Source organism: Erigeron canadensis, chromosome 5 (assembly GCF_010389155.1).
Source record: "Erigeron canadensis isolate Cc75 chromosome 5, C_canadensis_v1, whole genome shotgun sequence".
Lineage (NCBI taxonomy): Eukaryota > Viridiplantae > Streptophyta > Magnoliopsida > Asterales > Asteraceae > Erigeron > Erigeron canadensis.
In genome coordinates, this window is record NC_057765.1 from 44,276,111 (window position 1) to 44,294,064 (window position 17,954).

A 17,954-nucleotide genomic window follows, 5' to 3' on the forward strand; every position below is an offset into this window, starting at 1 on the left:
GACCCATTTTATAAACTTTACAACACAAAAATTCTCATCATTATTACTATTCAATTTATCAAAAACCCCCAATACACAAAATTAGGGTTTATCAAAATATCATCATAATCATCATGATTCGATCATCTTCACGTACTTTATACAAGTTCGCTTCTTTATACAGATCCTCACCGTCTGTTCCATTGCTCCGGCCACCCATCACCTCCGCCGTCGTCCGGCGTTTCGCCACCACACCATATAGAAGCCAAACGGATGGTATATGCATATATATCTGTATATATATTATCAAGAAAGTTGATTTTTTGTACATTGGTTAGTAAAATTTTTGTTTTTTATTAATGGGTTTTATTTTTCTTGCAGGAAAGTTTAGTCCTTTAGTTTCATTAAGGTCAAGATTCCAATTTTCTTCTAGGGTCAATGGAATGAGTAATGTGAGGGTTCTGGAGACGAGATCGTTTTCCTCGAAAGCTTCGAGATCGAAAAATGAGAATGCCTCAGAGGTTGGATTTTAATTTTGTTGTGTTTTTTTTTTTCTAAGGTGGTTATATAAAAGAAATTAATAGTATTTTTCTGCAAATGTTACTTTTGTTGATATATAACGAGAAAGGGGCTAGCTTTTGATCATTGTCAAAGTGAATAATAAGTTGCTGGATGGAAATTTATTCAAATTTAGTTCATCGTGGATTATATGTATTGAACTTAGAACGCTTCCAAATATTGCTAGTGTATGTATCTGTTGGTAGTTTTGATGATTTGGCATCTGTATATCTGTCACGGTAATAACGTTTGTACGTTGGTCACACAAAACAACAACATTTAAAATATGCTCTTTATAGATGGCTTGACTTAGATGGAAGTAGTTATTCTTGGCTCAAATCTACCCAGTTATGACTCATTAGGTCTAAAATGGTGCTTTCCTTAATGGCTTAACCTTTTTGTTGAAAAGCAGAAGTTACTTTAACCTTTGTCATTTTGAGGTGTTTATTGACATTGTTCACTGCTAAATACTAAAATAAATTTATCACAATGAATCCTCAAGAGATTGTTTGTGAAATGAGAATTGGTTGATCTTAAAAGTGGTTGTGTTATCATGTGTCTGATTTGCTTTAAGAACAATTATTAGAATGTTCGAATTTTCACGATCACAAGAAGACAATTCTCTGGAAGAAAGCAGAAACTAGTCGAGATTTTATTCAACTGATAGATTTGGAAGTTGTAAACTTAGAAGGTAAACTGTATGACAAAAGGCTGAAGAAAATACTGCCCTTTTTTAAACAATCAGTATAAATTATTTCTTATTTTAATCATGAATTTAACACACTCTTTCATTGCCACGTCTTTTCCAGTTTGAGATTTCGAATTAAGTTTGTCTCTAATTTTTTAAAATTTTTTTCTAGGCCAAGAAAGGTTTATCAACAGTTGAGGAGGATCCATTTGATTCACTCACTTATAATATACCAGACAAGCCAATGACATTTACAGAAGGAGCTTCATATAGTATCGTAATTCTGGCAGGGCTTGGTATTGCTGCTGTGGCAGGATATGGTGTTTTCAAAGAACTGATTTTTGAACCAAAAGAGTAAGACTTCTGAGAATAAAACTTATTAGTTGTGCACTTAAACTGTGTAGTGTTTAAGTAATTTTGCGTTTTTGTGCCGTTTATTTCTAGGTACAAGGTTTTTAACAAGGCGCTGGCCAGGGTTCAAAATGATAGTCAGGTTTTTTTCATAACTTTAACTCAAAGTGTTGTTTGTGAAGTTTTGAATCTTTAAAAAAACGAGCATTCGTTGTGGGTACCAGGTTAGGGTCAGGATTGGGTCTCCTATTACTGGATATGGTCAGGAAACCAGAAATCGAGCAGCTCGCCAACGTATCCCTAATAGAGTTTGGAAGGATGATGAAGGCGTTGAGCATATTGAGGTTACTCTCCTCAACTCCTTATAAGTCTACGTAATTAGGTTTAGTAATAAACATCTGCTGATAAAATTTGTAATTGTGAATGTATTTCAGTAAACATATTGTCTTGGAAGACAATAAAGGAAACCATTTCTGAAATACCCTCATTTGAACCCTCTGTCTTTATGTTTTACTCGTTCATCTTTATTTGATAATATTGGTGATTTGTATGAGTAGTTCATTTGATGATTTTTTGTACGTTTGTAGGTTCATTTTTACATCCGAGGGCCACATGGAGCTGGCAAGGTTTTCACCGAGATGTTCAAAGACAAAGAAGACAAGCAATGGAAGTTCATGTATCTGCAAGTGGAGATCAGCTCGCCATCCCAATCAAGAATGCTCCTTGAATCTTATCTTCCTGCCTGATTCGAGAAATGCGCTAAATGATTCAACCTTAGCAATCCATAAGGTATCATCAACTCCATTTTGGATTTGTCCTGATCTTATATTCAAAATGTAGCGGCTTTGTTTGTCCTGAAAAGTTTTTCGTCGGGCAGTTTGGTTAATGCGTCCAAATTATTCATGTTAGCATTTTTTTTTTTTTTTGCTTTTTTTTCTTTACTTACAGTAGGGCTTGATTGGTTAAGCAGAAACACTTTTTGTTACACTTTTCTTTTCAATTAAGTTTATAAATATTTACTGTGTCAAATTTGATTAGGAAAACAATATAATTCCAATAATTGTTTCTTTTTTTGAATAAAAAGATTTAGGAGGTATGATCCATTTTTGTTACACTTGGGCTAACTTTGGCCTGTTTGACCCTTTTTGTGTTATCTGTAGTTTTCGTTTGACCCTTTTGAGAGCAGAACCAGATTTAACACATCCATATTCACAAGTAATTGGGTTGAAACTGTAACCTCTACTATATGCCATAACGGTCGTTCCTGTGTAATGCAGGCAATGATTAAAAACACAAAAAAAAAAATAAATAAATGCTCCCCATTTTCACAGATATGCAAAACACAACTGATTGACTCATATAAGCGCCAAGACTGCCTGATAGGTTTGTTCAAGGCTGCCTCTGTTTTTTCACGACTTATTGTAGCATGTTGTTCGCGTAGATGTTATATTTTTGTACCATCTTTATCTGGTTTCAACTGTCAAGTAGTGCTTTGTTCACTTATTTTTGGCATGAATAAACTGTATTTGATTTAAGCAGTAAAGTGAAGGAGAACAAAAGTAGAACGCCAAGAATTTGTTATAGTTATTTGTGAAAGAAGAAGCCATTGTGATTTCTCATTTCTATCCATATTCATTTCATTTGTTTAAAATTTCTTTCTAATTTTAATTCTTATACAAAATAATGAAAATAAACGAATTTTTTTTATTTTTACTTTTCAAGGTGAAGACCTAAAGAACAGTAAAAAACCGAACGTTGAGTCTTTAAGCAACAGGATTTGTTTTTTCACGGTCAGGTAGAAACTGTTGGTGAGATAGGGAGTTTCGCTGAGCTCAAAATCGTGACATTATTACATGTAGAATGTTTTACCATTATTAGCTAATCTCTTAGTATGTATACACAGACTTAAATCTAATTATTGAAATACATATTTGTTATAAGAGGTCTCTTATAAACCTTCCAAAATCCATTTTTCGTTCGTGATGACAGACTTATTGAGCCCATTCATATACCAACATCTATATAATGTCAAATCGAACTCTAGTATTGGACATAAAATTAACCCATGGAATTGAACTGAACGATAAATTCAAATTTCAGACAATTTACTTGGTTTATATATATCATTTAGTGAAACCAAATCAACTCCTTGAGCAATACTAATTACCAAGTATAAAAATATAAATGAAAATCTAGACGAATAGTTTATTCATTTTAGATGGTTGTATTGTAAAGATGATTTGTATGGTGTCAAGATATCGTCCAGAAAGATTTGAGATATGTAGCCCAATTGGACTTGATGGTTGGGGATCGATCTAACAACTTTGCACTGTCAATATCACGAACAATGTCCTCTACTACTTAGCTAGCTAGCTTATGTAAAAGCCTCTCGCTGCTTTGTAGGCAGTTCTAGTTCAGACTCGAGTCCTCTGAGAGGAGAAAAGTACTCGTCTACCATGTCTTGTGGTACGTGCTCTAAACTTGGCGGGTCCCACTGTGGATTTCAATAGTAAAAATTGTTAAGTTTATAATAAAAAGAGAAGCCTTAATGTGTTTGATATATTGATGATGCATTATATACATCAGAACCAAGCAGCATCACGATATTACAAAGAGTTGGTACCTTGGGTGCAAGATCTTTATCCACCATACGTGCCCGAATACCCTCACAGAAATCACTTGATATCTGGCATGACACTGCTCTTGATGTCAGTCTGTATTCGCGTATTAGGCACTGATCAAGAGTCTGAAACCGACTTTCTCGTATCTGAATGCAAAATAAGCAGCATATCAAATTTAAAACTTGCACTTGAAGTTCTAAAATTAAAGGGACTTACTGATCTCAAGGATAGCTTCAAGCTCAATGGTGAAGCATATTTTAGTTTCTTCAGGGTGGAAGTACACCACCCATCATCAGCTCTCGCAGCTTCACTTTCCTGTCGGTTTTACAGATTCATGAACTTTAATAAAAAAAACTCATAAAGACCACTAGAATCAAACTAAAAGGGTAAAAGGGGTTGCGATGGTACCAATGCATCAATGATTTCCTCAACTGTATCATGGCTGAAACATACATCAACCATTTCCATCCTAAACAAATACAGGTAGATGATCAACAAGAACTGTGTTTACCAGAAAAGTAAAGTAAAAATACATTATCTGGAAGATGAAGATCTCTGATCTCTGATAAAAATTTACCTCTTGAGAACACTGTTATTATCTGGATAGTCAAAATCACTATACTTTTGAAGAGAAGTTTCAATGACAGAAGGATCATCTGTTTTCAGATTCTTGAGACACTTTTCAATTGTCGGAACATTCTGGTCCAAAAGTGATCATACTACTCATGAAAATATGTAATAATGATAGTTAGGAGTAGGAAAAGGCCCGAACGAACTAACCGTACTGTGTGAGTAATGTGTAGCAAGCCCACACGCCAACATTTCAACTCCATTGAGCCTGTCACCAGTTAGACCCAAATACTCCCCTGCATACAAGGAGGTCTTTCATCTTACTATCATTGTTAACTAGTCATTATGACAAGTAACTAACCATACTTTCAGTATCAGATACCTAAATAACCAGGAAGTTGTGAAAGGTAAAAGGAAGCACCAGCATCAGGATGAAGACCAATTAACGTTTCAGGGGTAGCAAACACCTGCAGTACAAAGGGAATGGTGAAATCTAATAGAAAGCAAGCTAATGCAGTAGCGGAAGACTGGAAATTACTAGTAGCTCACAACATAAGTTTTATATGGTGTTCAAAGTTACCCTTTTCTAATTAGGTGGGGCGGGTTTTTACATTAGATACTTACAGTTCTATCAGTCGCAATCCTGAATGTTCCCGGAACGGAGATTGCAGCCCCACCACCAATAGTAATCCCATCTAAGATAGCCACCTAAACGTGACATTTGATTAACATATCTACTTACTAAATTTACTCATTCGTTAGCTGTGTGTTGCAGTGTTGCTTACATTTGGTTTCAAATATGTATATACAAAGTATGGAAAACTATAAACTTCCCAAAAGAATTCTTTGCATCTATCAACATTGCCTGCAAAAAAAAAAAAAAAAAGAAATCATGTAAACGTGGATAACAATCTGTGGATATTGACCTGACTATTAATGAAAATGGTTCATTTTTGTACCTTTGATGATCATATCACGGAGGGACACTATATCAGCGCCGGAACAAAAAGCTCTCCCGTTTCCCTATAAACAAAGTCCATAACAATGGATGAGTTCTTCACAGTGTATGTAGATGAACTATGGACTCATCCACTTGTCATTTCTATTTATTGGATTCTGTTTTCAAAGAAGCAATCCAAATAACCCACGTACAACTCTATCATCTACAAATCCGTTTAATCAACTAACTCAAAATGAACAACTAAAATAGTTTTAAATTGATAGCGTCAGATTCAGGAAAAAAGTCTACATACGGTGAGAAAGTGATAACTTTGAAAGCAATACGCGACAATGTTAGACACTTTTTTGCACCAAAATCATTCGTGTGTCATCACTAAAATCCTTACGACACTCTCTACAACAAGGCTTATTTTCTCCCAATCGTTTCCCTAAACTATGGTCCGGGTAATTATACTATCCGCATACATACTATATCATAACTTGAATATTCATTCTAGCAATCCCAAACCCTCCCTAATTGCTCTTAACCTTAATAGTACTGTGACCCATATTTCGGTTTGGGTCCGTGAATAACCGAATTAACCTAAAACCTGACTGAATACACACCATAAAAAAGACCTAATTAAGAAACACGAAGAATATATATAGCATCTTTTACCTTCATTACCACAAAGCCCACATCAGGATTTTCTTCCCAGCTTGCATATAGTTTGTGCAACCTTTTCACCTATCATCCATTACACCTTCACTTATCACACACACAACATTTTCCTTTTCAATTTATTCAAGAAAATAATAAAAATATATTGTAGAAATGCGCTGACTAACCATTGGAGTGTTGAGTGAATTGAGGAGTGAGGGTCTGTTGAGAAGCACTTTTCTTGAACTTGCATTTCCTTCCACTAAAACCTATTAAAACTATTGTATTAGTAGTAAAAAACAAAAAACAAAAACAAAAAGGATGTTTAATTTATTTAAGCACCCACATACGAATCAGTATCAACGTGATTGGTGATGGTGGTACTGCTAAAGCTTCTTGATTTGATAAAAAACCGAGAAATACGCTGTTTTCTGGCCAACCTCTGCATCTGTGTTTTTTTGTTTTTTCTTTTTGGGTTACTTGTTGGATCGGGAATTAGTTTAAATTCAATTTACGAGTAATTCAGAAATGATATTGACATGGTCTGGTCTTGTAACTGGTCTATAGTTACTTTTGCTTGGTTTTTATGACTTTGTTGACTTCAGTTTACACATCAAACTAAAATACTTGATACTTCTTTTCAACTAATTAACAACAAAATTCACATTTTGCTATAAAAATTAAAATATAAAAATGTAACAAGTAAGAATATATAAAAACCTCACGTCTCACGAAATCAAGGAACTCATCAACACAAAATATTATCAAGATTATTATAAAAGTTATCATGAGAGAAAATATAAGAGGAAAATAGCAATAGTAATTCGTATAAACTCCAACATCTTCTGGCTTTAGCCCCTCAAGTATGCATTTGTTGGTTGCAGCCCCATGACTTGTTTATCTTTCGAGTATATGCATCTTCAGTCACTCAACGTTTTACTCTTTACAACTTAACTACTAATTACCAAATTAGGAAAGAAAAAAAAAAGGAGAGGACAATAGTAAATTGTGTTTTTAATCTTGGAAAGAAAGAAAAAACACCAAAAAACCACATTAACCATAAGGATAAACTTGTATAAGCATATATTTTAACATATATCATATGCCAAAATGGTTATTCATGTTAACAATAATTCAACATAATTAGATTGATGATGTTCAGCCAAGCTTGACTAATTAGTACTCTAAAAAGAAATCTAAAGGTTCTAAGTTATTAAGGTGCACTAGTGTACGTAGTCCCCTAACTTTAAATCTGTAGCACTTGCTTATCAGAAGCCTCTAGCCGTCGTATAGGCAGCTCTAGTTCAGGCTCAGATGCACCAAGGGGAGAGAAGTAGTGATCCACCATGTCTTGCGATACATGCTCCAAGCTCGGTGGGTCCCACTGCAGATCCGAAACCAAATAACACTAAGTTTGTATCAAAAAGATCCACTGATCCACCAATATTTAAGAAGAAAAAGAATCTTCAAAGTTTAAACTGTGCACGATAAGATACTTTGTGCACTTTGAAAACGCTACATATCAAAATTAAGATTTTAAGCAAGGAGGCTGATTTAGCAAATGTTTAGCAATGCTTCGTGGTGACATAATACAACATATACCGGTACCTTTGGTGTGAAATCTTTATCCACCATGCGTGCTCGGACACCCTGATGAAGATATTACACGCTAAGATGATACCATTATCGCATATAAAGATAAATCTTCAGAAAAATGATGAAAAAGTATCCAATATAGATACCTTACAAAAATCACTTGATATATTATCCGAAATGGCGCGCAATGTCAGCCGGTATTCACGAATTAGGCATTCTTCAAGAGTCTGATACCGGCCTTCTCGTATCTGAATAAATAAGGAACCAAAATATGATCTATAAACTTAAACTGCGGGTGATGGAACAGATCTGAAAATAGAAAATATTAAGGAACTTACTGATCTCAAGGAAACATTCAAGATTAATGGCGAAGCGTATTTCAGTTTCTTCAAGACTGAACAGCACCACCCATCATGAGTTTTTGCATCCTCTCTTTCCTGCCAAGTTTCAGATCATGATATTTACTATAAACTTCAAAATCACCAGCAAAATTTCAGAACTGAAGTGTAAAGGTTCCCGATTTACCAAGGCATCAATAATTTGCTCAACTGTATCATGGCCAAAACATTTATCAATGGTTTCCATCCTAAAAAAAGGTTAACAATCATTTCCACAAAAGAACGTGAACCCCTTTGGTAAAAAGGCATGTCTATAGAATATATACATGTGAAAATTTACCTATCGAAAATGCTATTGTTATGTGGATAGTCTAAGTCGGTGTACTTATCAAGAGTAGTCTTAATGACACTTGGATCATTGGTTATCAGATTCCTGAGATCTTCTTCAATTAAGGGTATATTCTGTAGAGAAATTTACCATTACGCATGAAAAGAGATGCTACACATGATATTGCAAATCAATAAACTGGCCATAACAACAAACCCTGCTATGGGAATAGTGTGTAGCAAGCCCACACATCATCATTTCGACTCCATTGAGCCTGTGTCCTGTTAGAGCCAAAAACTCCCCTACACAAGTTAGTGGTTCTAGTCATTGTAAACTAATTTTATAGATTGAAATTCAATTCTGATATTCGCATGCATTTTAAGTTAAGATACCTAAATAACCAGGAAGACGTGAAAGGAAAAAGGAAGCACCAGCATCTGGGTGAAGACCAATAGTTGCCTCCGGGGTAGCAACAGCCTGAAAAGCAATATGCATGTTTGAAAATTGAAAAAATGAAGCATAAATTATAATGCAGAGGCAGCAGGTGTGTAACTCTTCAATCTCATTGTAGCAGGCTATCTTAATACATCTGAATCCCGGATTAAAGCACCATAGAAGTTATTGGTTGTCCACAACTTAAATTAAGTGCTCACACTCATGACACTTGTTCACCTATAGAGATAATCCTTCCTCAACGTTAAATTAAGGGCGAGTTTCAGAAGTACACAACATTACATCAAAGTAACAGTGGCTAACGGTGTCGCAACACATCAATAAGGACAGAAGGTAAGGAAAGGTGCCAAACTATGATACTATTATACAACTTAAGCCTTTTAAGGTGTACACCTATTCAGTGCTGTTAATATCGGCCTTATTGGCCGATATCTCTGTATCGGTCTCAGAATTGGCCTCTCAAGGAGACGAAATGGGTGGGATCGGCTCAGGTATCGGCCAACGATAGTGAACCATGGAATATCGGCCAAATATCGGAATCTAGGTCAAAAATCGGGAATATCGGTCAATTATCGGCCGCGATCGATCAAACTCGGTCAAGGTCAACAAAAGTCACTTTTTTAAAATTATTTTCAGAGGTTTTAAAATAACCCTATTCAAATTAATCAAACTCTCTATGTTTAAGTTTAAAGAATTATGTTAATGTTTTGAGATATTAAAAGTTTAAGTTTGAAGTTTCCTAGATAGTTATAATATTCTATCAGATTTAATTTCATAAATTATAATTTTTGTATATGAATTACCCAATCCGATATCTCCTCGATTTTTCAAAAAATCCCATCTGCCCACCTTGCCAATCCGATCCCAATCCACGAGTTCTACAACCTTGCACCCACTTAGAACGGGTTGCTAAAAGTGTACGCATACTTACAGTTTTGTTCGTTACAATCTGAAATGTTCCTAGAACGGAAATTCCAACACCTCCACCCATGGTAATTCCATCCAAGATAGCCACCTGCATCGATCAACATAAGTTTTTTTTAAGTGCTTCATGATGCAAAATCATTAAAGTTTATAGAAGCTCATTAGCAAATGTAATTTACTGAAGTCTTTTATCATAATAGTACAGTTTACTGCTTACATTTGGCTTTAAATATGTATGCAGAAGATATATTAAGTTATATGCCTTCCAAAAAATTTCTTTGCTTCCTTCTACATCGCCTACACAAGATGAATTTAAGTTTACATGGATGTAAAAATGACAAAGATTAAAGTGGTTTCTTATTTAGTACCTTTAATGATCATATTACGCATGGCAAGTATATCGCCTCCAGCACAAAAAGCATCACCATTTCCCTGGAAACAAAATCTGGAAGTGTGATGAGTTCTTCATATAGATAATCATGAAAAAATAATGGACTCACCTTCATTACCACAAAACCTACATTAGGGTCATCTTCCCAGCTCTCATATAGTGTGTGTAACCTTTTTATCTGCATATCCCAATAATGACCATATAGTAACAGTTATATGTAAAATAGCTCTGAACTCTTGTACGTTCCACCTTCAAAGATAAAGATTTACTAATCAAACCATAGAAGTATTGAGTGCATTGAGCGAGGAAGGTCTGTTGAGAACTACTGTTCGAGAATTTGCATTGCCTTCCACTACTACCTGTATATATGTATAACAAATCAACAAGCTCTACACAAAAGGATAATTGAAATCAGGAAATTAAGTGTGTGTCCATGCAGGTGGAAATGTGTAATAGCTTAAGTGAAGTAAAGTTAAACTCACATAGGAATCAGGATCGTTGATGAGTAAATGAGCAGAGTGGTCGCTCTTGCTGCTATTGCCAAAGTTTCTTGTTCTATGTCTAAGAAAAAACTGAGAGCATTGACGAACACATTTATATTTTCTCACAAACCTTTGCATCTCTTTGCATAGATATGTCATATGTGTGACTGTGTGTAATTAGAATTAAAACCTTTGAATCAGAAATCAATTGTGTTTTCTTGCTAAAATGAATCAGGTATATGATAATCGGTAATTTTGGAGATTTAATACGTCTAGCTGCTTCAAGTAAACTTTTTAAGTTATAATTCATCACTAGCCAGCCTAATTTCTCCAATTTAAAAAAGGCTATATTTCTAAGCCATCATACATTGGCCTAGGAAAGGCTTAGTCCGGCATATATTGACTTTACAGGCTTATTGAAACTGCAAATATGATGAGTCTATTAAATGCCATTCATCTATAATTTTAAATAATGCATGTAATGAGAAGCTAAAGATATGTATTCAATGATCAATTATGGAGTTAGGAGGTCGGACACAGCTAGACTGGTACCACAGGGATTAACCGAACGAGAATTTATCTTCGGTATCACACTCAAGTCCTGCGACTTGACCATAACTAGTTTGGGTTTTTATCTAAAAGTTAGGCATTCCTTTCTATGGACATAAAAATGGTGCAGAACCGATTTGAACTTGGTTAAAGTACAATAATGTTATATAAGCAAGCCTGGTGATGTACATTGATGAATAGATGATCGCCCAAAATCAGGTGATGTTCATAATTACATGATTTTCCAAGCAACCCTAAGGAATTTCTCAAACAGAGGCTAAATAATGTAAGATGCTTCCTATAATCAATTTACATATTTGCTTGTGTATACGCCTCTCGCTGCTTTGTAGGTAGATCTAGTTCCGGTTCAAGTGCATCGACTGGAGAGAAGTACTGATCCACCATGTCTTGGGATACTTGCTCTAAGCGCGGTGGGGTCCACTTCAGATTGAAAGCAAAGAAATAGAAATCAAAATTTGGGCTAGCAAAGTAACTTATTAGTAAATATTAAAGAGGCAGTTATCGGTGGGGGGTGGGGGGGGGGGGGGGGGGGGGGGGGGGATTGAAATTTTTCATACCTTTGGTGCAAAATCTTTATCCATCAAACGTGCCCGAACACCCTGATCAAGATATTAACAATTAACACTACTGGATTAAAGGTGGCAGTGGGCCAGTGGCCAATTCACATTCACAAAAGTTAATATAAACAAGTCACTTTGGGTAATTTTATATCCCTAACACCAAAGTGTATTTTCAGCCTCCTAAATAACTTCATTGTAAAATTTAGTATTCAAGATTAGTATCGAAATAATACAAAATAAGAAATGAAAACTAATCATATTTGGCAGACTAATTGATTATAAAAATATATAAATAAATTATGGATCAGAGTGGCACCGTGTCAACCCAACCCAACCTGTTTCAACCCATACCAAAACAACCCACTGTGATGTTAATACCTCAGAGAAATCAGTTGATATCTGCCCAGAAACTGCTTGCAATGACATTCGGTATTCACGAATTAGGCACTGATCAAAAGTCTGTAACCGGCCTTGTTGTATCTGAAACCAACATGAATGAAGTCATGAAGATTCAATTTATACACTCCACATTGTTCTGAGGAATAAATTTTGAAAACTTACCGATCTCAAAGCAACCTTCAAGCTCAACGGTGAGGCATATTTTAGTTTCTTCAAGGTGGAATTGCACCACCTATCATGAGTTCTGGCAGCTTCAGTTTCCTGTCAGTTTTTCATTTCTTACTTCAACTTCGTAAAGAACCATATTGAAACTTGAGGTGTAAAACTGTAAAAGGTTCCAAAGTTTACCAGGGCATCAACGATTTCCTCAACCGTATCATGACCGAAACATTTGTCAACTGTTTCAATCCTTCAACAAAAGAAAACTAATCATTGGCACAAATTCTAACTATCACAACTTAAAAAATACTGCAAGATTTACTAAATTAACACCAGCCTCCCAAATTCTTTTATAAGCTATAACTTTTGTAGTTTATAAGCAAAAATAAATGTAATCAGGCAATGAATTAGAGTGTAATTTCCAACTCCTTGGGTAGCTTGCTTTACAGAAAAATTAGATTGTAAATATAAAACCAGGGTACAACAAAACCAAGAGTAAACGATTATGCCACTAGAATTAGCCAAAGTGGTAACAACGTGTGTTCTTATTTAAGAGAATAAAAAGTAGAGGTGGCAATTTCGCCCTAATGGGTCAACTTTGATGTTGTTCATCTCAAACGGGCCAGATTTGAAAAAATGCAGATGAAAGGGTAAAGTGGGGTTTAAATTTCCCAAGTCTATATAAAACTCCTAATCTTGCCACCTCTAATAAAAAGAAAATTTTAGAAGAAACATAATGGATGACATCTGAAAATGTTAATGGTACCTACAAGTAGGATAGGATAGCCAGGAAACAGCAGATCATCAACTATGTCCATAACTAAATTTTTTAAGCTCATCACTCAGCCAAAGATCACACATGGAATATTGTACATTTGTACAAATATAAATCATTGTACCATACCTCCGGATAATACTGCTGTTATCAGGATAATCAATATCACTGTAATTTTGAAGAGATGTCTCAATGATGGAAGGATCTTCGGTTCTCAAATTCCTGAGACATTCTTCAATTGCCGGTAGATTCTGTAGGGGAGTCATCGTAGTACTCTTAAATCAGAAAAAACAAAGACACCAAAGTAAAAAGATTCAACATATAGAAAAGAGCTGACCGCACTGGGTGAATAGTGTGTAGCAAGTCCACATGCAATCATTTCGGCTCCATTAAGAATGTCACCTGTTAGAGCCAAATACTCCCCTGCATGCAAGTTGATATTTCTTGTGAGCATCATTTATTCAAAAAGTTTGAAAATTATAAGATTTTCAGAAGTGATATGACCAAAGAATTTAATGTATATTCAATTCATGCGCAGTTTTGGTACGTTTGGTTAGTAACATACCTAAATGACCGGGAAGATGTGAAAGGTGAAAGGAAGCTCCAGCATCAGGATGAAAACCAATTAATGTTTCAGGTGTAGCAAAAGCCTGAAGTGCAGGAGGAGAATTTTAATTAAAAAAGAAAAAAAGAGTGGCACCATACAAGGCCTATATTATGTTTGAAACATTATTATATGCAGCACAAGGAGATGCTTACAGTTTCATCAGTTGCAACCCTGAATGTTCCAGGAATAGACACTCCAGCCCCTCCACCCATGGTAATCCCATTCAAGATAGCCACCTACATGGACAACCCATACAATGGCCCAATCTGTTATGAATAATCATCATTCCAAAAATGAGCATATTAAGTTTAAGATGTATGCATAATGATCCAAAATAATTGATGAAAGTCATCCGAACTCATTAGCAATTGTGAGTTAATAACATTTTGGGCAAAAAACAATGCATTTGTACTTACATTAGGCTTTAAATATGTACCTATAAGGTACATAAAATTATACAGAGTCCAAAAGAATTCCTTGCATCCTCCAATATTTCCTGAACAAAGTAAACTTCAGTTTACATGGACATCAGTATGACAAAGGTACAATAGAGAGAGAGAGATGAGCCCAAAACTATTGAGTAATGAAATTATTGGTCAACTTCAATGCTCAAAAGTAGTCAACTACTTTTTATGTTTTTATTTTTATTTTTTAAATTTGTTTAAACCTTTTTTAACCATTTCATAGAGGGAAACAATATCCCCACCAGCACAAAAAGCCCTGCCACTTCCCTGCAAACAAAATCAAAAACGATGTGAGGTCTGCATGGGATACTTTCATGAGCAAAGGATGAGAAACACACGTTTGACATTAGTTCATCAGAATTACCTTCATTACCACAAACCCTATATCAGGGGTTGCTTCCCAGCTTTTATATAGTTTCTGCAACGTGTGTCCCTGATTATAGTCATAATAAGTAGAAGTGAAAATCACTTGAACACTTGAAAGATCAACCAACATACTATTTGGACTATTCTTGATCAGGATAAATATACAACTAAAATTTATTACAACAAGGGCAAAATGTTCCACTTAATATCCAAGACACCCACATTACCCACAAATTGACATATATTTGATCCAATATTGCGAAAAACCGAAAACTTAAAGTCAATGTGGACAAAATGAATAACCTTAACATCCAAGACGCCCCTATTACCACATATTGGCATATATTTGACTTAATACTGCAGAAGCTTAAAGTCAATATGGTTATATATATAAAATATCAGCCAGAACTTTTAGAATTACTTTAGATGAGCAAACACATAGCAGTAGAAAAAAAGTAAACTTGAAGTCTGAAAACTCAATATAAGATATTTATGGAAAAAAAGATTTAAAAATCCCCTTATATATTCTTCTACATTCAAGAAATGCTGGATGATAGAAATGATCAAAGTATTGTCATTTTAATAAAAATGATTATGCTGCCTTCGTAGCCAAATATTGTTATCTTTTCGGGAGACCTCCTAATTTAGTAACCTTTAGACCTCGAGTCTCAGCAATCCACACTGTATCCTTGTAACCAAACATCCTACCACCCCAAACCGGAAACAATGGACTGACCCGGTAACTTCAAACCAAGTATTGTCCACGACTTACAGCTTATAAGGGCCTCAAACTGCTAATCTTATTCCAACTAACAAAACAGCCCTTACACATTTTCGCCTTATATAAACCGATACAACCGACCCAACCGAACATGAAACACGTGATGTTACACTTACACGCCTCGCGTACACCGCCGCCAAGTGTACAATACCAGTCTTACAAATTTCATTATGTTTGCCTAGTATAATACTAATAATAGATTAATGGTCCCAAAAAAAAAATACTTTTAAAAAAGGAGCAGTGAGCATAATATAAATACAAGTCAATACAGTTGACTAACAATTAATATTCAAATCATCATCTAATAATAAATACTTTAAAAAATAAACAAACATAAAAACATGGAGATAATTTTTTTTTTAAAAAAAAACAATTAATTTGATCAACAATTAACCTTTATAATAATAAATTAAATAAAATATAAAATTAAATAAAACCATGGAAGTATTGAGGGCATTGAGGTGATTAGGTCTATTAAGGATAACAGTTCTTGAACACGCATTGCCTTCTACCAATATCTGAAAGAAAAAAAAATAAATTTAATTAATTAATATGTACAACATTTTTTATTTATAAACGAATTATGAAAGAAAGGACTTACTGGGGAATGATCAGAGAGTGAGGGGGTGATTGTGTTACTGTTGGAAAGAGCAGAGGTTGTGGAAGAAGTTCGTTTGAATGGATTGATGAATAACTGGAGATTCTTATGCAGGAAACGACGTCGTTTTGAAGCTGTTATGCTCATCCGCTGCATCTTTGTATTTGTGAGTGAAATTGGAGGGATTTGGTGGAAAGAGGGGTTTTCATTACTCACGGAAAGGAATATTTATATTTATACTTTTTATATAGTGCAGTCAAGTGAATAGGAAGGGAAAATGATGATAAGGCTCCTCGTATCCGACCATATTTTTGGTATCCAAACTATTAATTACATATTTTTGGTATCCAAATCAGACTATTAATGACAGAGGCCATTTTTATTCTATTAGATTTATCATTACAGAAAGGGGACTTACACTATTTTGAAGTGGTCTAAATACCAAAAATGTTGGTCGGGATACACTAGCCGGATGATAATTACAGTAATTATTATTGGGCAGACGTTAACTAAGCTTAGTTATGCCAAATTAGAAAAAGTTACATATAATAATAACCCTTGAATTTTACATAATCCTCTCTGCTTTACCTAAAATAGGTAAAGAGTTGGTAGGTTACCTAAAAATGTAGAGGTTTAATCCAGTTTTCTACTCTTATTATTAACCATTTGCTACTGTTAGTTTATCAAAGACAAAAATCAATATTTTTTTTGTTTTGGAAGGCAAGAATCAAATCAAATATGAGAATAAAAGAGATAATTTACAATTACAAGTTATTAATGTCTTAAACTAATTCAAAATAAAATTATTAGGTCATCTTCAATTGATGTATCAGTTTGCCCAAACAAACCGTTTATCTCAGCAACATCTTAACAAACTTTTTCAGCAAATTAAACCAATATACTGACATCATTTTACTTCCAACCTAACAAACTAAAACTCAATTTGCTCATGTCACATCATCATTCATATTAAATTAAATAATACACTATTATATATATATATATATATATATATATATATAAAGACAAAACTAAAAAAATTAATAAAGTAAATCTTGGCCTACAAGGGTACAATCTCAATAGTTTATCAGTTTGCCTTGAAGCAAATTGAGGTGAAGCTCCAATAATGCTAACAAAATGAAATTTCAAAATGCTTCATAATCAAATTTGCATGATATCTCCATTGGAGATGGCTTTATGTTGAAAGGAATAATAACCTACTACTATAAAAACTTTTAAAAAATACAATTCCAAACATTCATTTAGTTGACACTTGCATCGTGTCTTTATAATTACTCTATTACATAAATACAAAAATTTTATCTCTTAAAAATTGAATATGCAAACTCCAAAAATAATTCTATTGGTGTTAATTGATGTCACATTTGTTTATAAAATTTGTTAGTAAAAATTTATTTATAACTATAGCATTTCTCACTATTTTAACCATAATGATTGATTATATATGAATGTATACCCTGGTATTTACTAGGTTGTTAGGGTATTTAAAAGTTAAAAATAGGCACCAAATGGGGTGGGTTATCTTAGGACTAAATCTTAAATTATGACCAAATCTGAACTATTCATTTTTCCTCATCTCCTCAAATTTTAAATTCCGTTTTCCAAAATCCGGCAACATACATCTCCGACGATGGGACATCTCCGGTGACATTTCCGGCGAGAATCAGTTTCGTTTTCTGGTGGATACGATACGGGCGTTGCCCTCATTCGTTCTAAAAGGGTTGTCATCGGACGCATATAGGAATCGTATGAATTTGATGGGAGGCGGTCCAGGA

At 34.4% G+C, this 17,954-nt stretch overlaps 4 protein-coding genes across 11 annotated transcripts; 1 reads left to right on the forward strand and 3 right to left on the reverse strand.

The window, feature by feature from the left end:
- Positions 1-34: 34 nt before the first annotated feature.
- On the forward strand, positions 35-3,532 carry LOC122600274 (probable mitochondrial import inner membrane translocase subunit TIM21). 5 transcript variants are annotated; one of them, XM_043772974.1, is made up of 7 exons: positions 35-255; positions 361-500; positions 1,398-1,579; positions 1,670-1,718; positions 1,801-1,920; positions 2,164-2,365; positions 3,299-3,532. In XM_043772974.1, the coding sequence occupies exons 1-6, from the start codon at positions 114-116 to the stop codon at positions 2,320-2,322; spliced, it is 792 nt and encodes a 263-aa protein (XP_043628909.1). In that variant the 5' UTR covers positions 35-113; the 3' UTR covers positions 2,323-2,365; positions 3,299-3,532. The 5 variants fall into 5 exon arrangements, with proteins under 5 accessions (XP_043628909.1, XP_043628912.1, XP_043628910.1 ...); XM_043772977.1 differs by lacking the exon at positions 3,299-3,532 and adding an exon at positions 2,854-3,193; XM_043772975.1 differs by lacking the exon at positions 3,299-3,532 and adding an exon at positions 2,908-3,193.
- Positions 3,533-3,647: 115 nt separating this feature from the next.
- LOC122600020 (3-hydroxyisobutyryl-CoA hydrolase-like protein 1, mitochondrial) lies at positions 3,648-6,899 on the reverse strand. 3 transcript variants are annotated; one of them, XM_043772649.1, is made up of 13 exons: positions 6,714-6,899; positions 6,556-6,636; positions 6,386-6,454; positions 5,727-5,790; positions 5,553-5,632; positions 5,392-5,475; positions 5,150-5,234; positions 4,978-5,063; positions 4,775-4,896; positions 4,606-4,666; positions 4,414-4,512; positions 4,200-4,343; positions 3,648-4,070 (listed from the first exon to the last, which is right to left on the reverse strand). In XM_043772649.1, the coding sequence occupies exons 1-13, from the start codon at positions 6,813-6,815 to the stop codon at positions 3,951-3,953; spliced, it is 1,197 nt and encodes a 398-aa protein (XP_043628584.1). In that variant the 5' UTR covers positions 6,816-6,899; the 3' UTR covers positions 3,648-3,950. The 3 variants fall into 3 exon arrangements, with proteins under 3 accessions (XP_043628584.1, XP_043628585.1, XP_043628586.1); XM_043772650.1 differs by having other exon boundaries at positions 6,718-6,807; XM_043772651.1 differs by lacking the exon at positions 6,714-6,899 and having other exon boundaries at positions 6,386-6,470; positions 6,556-6,629.
- Positions 6,900-7,557: 658 nt separating this feature from the next.
- Positions 7,558-11,038, reverse strand: LOC122601898 (3-hydroxyisobutyryl-CoA hydrolase-like protein 1, mitochondrial). The gene is made up of 14 exons (XM_043774631.1): positions 10,913-11,038; positions 10,676-10,756; positions 10,507-10,575; positions 10,375-10,438; positions 10,224-10,303; positions 10,014-10,097; positions 9,022-9,106; positions 8,846-8,931; positions 8,642-8,763; positions 8,489-8,549; positions 8,302-8,400; positions 8,110-8,211; positions 7,976-8,017; positions 7,558-7,751 (listed from the first exon to the last, which is right to left on the reverse strand). Exons 1-14 carry the CDS (start codon positions 11,036-11,038, stop codon positions 7,614-7,616), a joined length of 1,239 nt encoding a protein of 412 aa, XP_043630566.1. The 3' UTR covers positions 7,558-7,613.
- Positions 11,039-11,550: 512 nt separating this feature from the next.
- On the reverse strand, positions 11,551-16,388 carry LOC122600062 (3-hydroxyisobutyryl-CoA hydrolase-like protein 1, mitochondrial). 2 transcript variants are annotated; one of them, XM_043772715.1, is made up of 14 exons: positions 16,162-16,388; positions 15,998-16,078; positions 14,778-14,846; positions 14,656-14,680; positions 14,366-14,445; positions 14,102-14,185; positions 13,908-13,992; positions 13,680-13,765; positions 13,472-13,593; positions 12,757-12,817; positions 12,571-12,669; positions 12,388-12,489; positions 12,007-12,048; positions 11,551-11,869 (listed from the first exon to the last, which is right to left on the reverse strand). In XM_043772715.1, the coding sequence occupies exons 1-14, from the start codon at positions 16,312-16,314 to the stop codon at positions 11,738-11,740; spliced, it is 1,221 nt and encodes a 406-aa protein (XP_043628650.1). In that variant the 5' UTR covers positions 16,315-16,388; the 3' UTR covers positions 11,551-11,737. The 2 variants fall into 2 exon arrangements, with proteins under 2 accessions (XP_043628650.1, XP_043628649.1); XM_043772714.1 differs by having other exon boundaries at positions 14,617-14,680.
- Between the last annotated feature and the right edge of the window lie 1,566 nt (positions 16,389-17,954).